The sequence below is a fragment of the Gastrolobium bilobum genome, unplaced genomic scaffold (assembly GCF_033153095.1).
Source record: "Gastrolobium bilobum isolate Gb01-03AN ecotype WA unplaced genomic scaffold, APGP_CSIRO_Gbil_v1 utg1843, whole genome shotgun sequence".
Lineage (NCBI taxonomy): Eukaryota > Viridiplantae > Streptophyta > Magnoliopsida > Fabales > Fabaceae > Gastrolobium > Gastrolobium bilobum.
Window position 1 is genome coordinate 25473 of NW_026896850.1, and position 2694 is coordinate 28166.

At 38.7% G+C, this 2694-nt stretch overlaps 1 protein-coding gene across 1 annotated transcript; it reads left to right on the forward strand.

Annotated features, from left to right (window-relative positions):
* The first annotated feature begins 1381 nt into the window (after nt 1-1381).
* LOC133302368 (uncharacterized mitochondrial protein AtMg00240-like) lies at nt 1382-2020 on the forward strand. The gene is made up of 2 exons (XM_061502139.1): nt 1382-1601; nt 1908-2020. Exons 1-2 carry the CDS (start codon nt 1382-1384, stop codon nt 2018-2020), a joined length of 333 nt encoding a protein of 110 aa, XP_061358123.1.
* Nucleotides 2021-2694: the final 674 nt, after the last annotated feature.

The window sequence follows — 2694 nt, forward strand, 5'->3', positions numbered from 1 at the left end:
CCCATATACCACTTACATACTGGCAAGACTGTGTATCCACAGCTATATATTTGATAAACAGGACCCTTTCCCCTTTACTATCTCACAAAACCCCTTTTGAACTACTCTCAAACAAACCTCCTGTATATGATCACTTGCGCATTTTTGGCTGCCTCTGTTATGGGTCTACTCTTCCCAAATCACGCCACAAATTTTCCCCTCGGGTTGTTCCTGCTATTTTTCTTGGCTACCCTCATGGTTTTAAAGGTTACAAATTGCTTGATTTAGCCTCTAACAGAACCTTCATCTATAGGGATGTCACTTTTGTAGAAACAATTTTTCCCTTTGCCTCAAACACACCTCATATTTCTCCTTTTCCTATTTCCCCTACCACTGTTATTTCTCCAAGCGAACCCTCTTCAGCCATTTTGCCCACTCACCGTCCCATTAGAGTTAGACACCCTCCCTCACATTTGGCTGAATATGTTTGCTCATCCTCCGCAGCTCATCCTCTTTCTAATTTCCTTTCCTACAAAAAAACTTTTACCCTCTCACACTGCCCTTATTAATTCTCTGTCCATTCACTATGAGCCAACATCCTTTTCTGAGGCATCTCAACTTCCTGAGTAGCAGGCAGCTATGGATGCTGAAATTCTGGCTTTGCAACAAAATAACACACGGTCTATTATTTCTCTTCCCCCCAACAAAAATAGTGTTGGCTGCAAATGGGTCTATAAAGTTAAATATAACTCAGATGGTTCTGTTGACAGGTATAAGGCACGGGTGGTGGCAAAAGGGTTTCACTCAACAAGTAGGAGTGGAATTTTCTGATACATTTTCACCCGTAGCCAAGTTAACTTCAGTACGTACACTGCTTGCCCTTGCTGCTCTTAATAATTGGAATCTAATTCAATTAGATGTCAATAATGTTTTTTTACATGGAGATTTAATGGAAGAAGTTTATATGCAATTGCCTCCTGGTTATCGTGGGCAAGGAGAATCTATCCCTAATGTTGTGTGTCAATTACACAAGTCAGTATATGGGGTTAAACAAGCATCTAGACAATGGTTTGCAAAATTCTCTTCAGCTTTATCTGTTCTTGGTTTTTCACAGTCTAAGGCTGATCACTCTCTGTTTACAAAGCATTCTGAATCTTGTTTTGTTGCTCTTCTTGTTTATGTGGATGATATCCTTGTTGCCTCTAACAATTTACTTGAAGTATAACTCCTTACCTCTCTTCGGGATAGCAAATTCAAGCTTAAAAACCTTGGACCTCTCAAATATTTTTTGGGCCTTGAAGTAGCTCGATCATCTAAAGGTATCTCCATTTGTCAGCACCACTATGCACTGAATATTTTGTAAGATGCTGGGCTATCTGGTTGCAAGCCAAAATCCACCCCAATGGATGTCAACTTGAAGTTATCATCAACCAATGGGGACCCCTTACCTGATCCAACTTCCTATAGAAGACTCATTGGACGACTTCTATACTTAACCATCACACGGCCAGATCTTTCTTTTGCAGTGAATCATCTTAGCCAATACATGGCTGATCCTCGGGTTCCTTATCTCCAAGAAGCTCACAGAATACTTGCCTCTGTCAAGTCTACTGTTGGTCAAGGTCTATTTTTTCCTTCTACCTCATCTTCGCATCTAAAGGTTTTTTGTGATTTAGACTGGGCCTCTTGTTTAGATAGCCGTCGATCTGTATCTGGTTTTTTTATTTTTCTTGGAGCTTCTCTCATTTCATGGAAATCAAAGAAGCAGTAAACAATTTCCCGAAGCTCAGCAGAGGCTAAATACCGGTCAATGGAAAATGCATCTTGCGAAGTCCTCTAGCTTTTACAGTTACTGAAGGATCTTGGTGTCTCCCATCCTTCTGCTGCACATCTGTTCTGTGACAACAAATCTTCTCTTCATAATGCAGATAATCGGGTCTTTCATGAGCGTACGAAGCACATTGAGATTGACTATCATCTCATCCGTGATTGTATTGTTCGTGGCCAAGTGAAAACCTTCCACATCGCCTCCTCTCATTAGATTGCTGACGTAATGACCAAAGCTCTTCATCCAAGTCATTTTTCTACTCTTCTCTCCAAGATGAGAGTTCTTAATATACAGTCTCCATCTTGAGGGGGAGTATTAGAATATCACATTCTTTATTTTTGGATTTTTTAGTCTTTTTCTCTTTTATTAGTGGCCACGTCATCCAAGTGGTTGTAACAGAATTTGTTAGTCTCTTCTCTGAATTTGTTACTTCTTCTCCTATATATGGTGATGTACAGTACTGTATAGAAAAAATAACAGAATGAATATACATTTTTCAACTTTTGCTTTTTCTCTGATTGTAAGTGGAGATTCACATTACTAACAATAACAAGTGTGTAACAAAAATCTAAAAATCTAAACTATATAGTTTGCTTCATTTTTTTGATCTTCATATAGCTTTAATTTGAGAAAATCTTATCTAAGCTTATGGACAACATCAAAGTCCTTCGACCTTTAGCATGTAGGAGGTCTTTCATATGCTGGCACGTATAATAATTAAATCCAATTGTTTTCAATCATTTGTCCTTTTGTAATCAATTATTGAAGGGACATGACCTATCAATAACAAGATGCAGCCCCAAAAGATATTGCGTTTATCAAACTATTAACACAAATAACCGTACGAAAATTTGTAGAGCCACACCAAGACTGCAAATGGTAGTGGT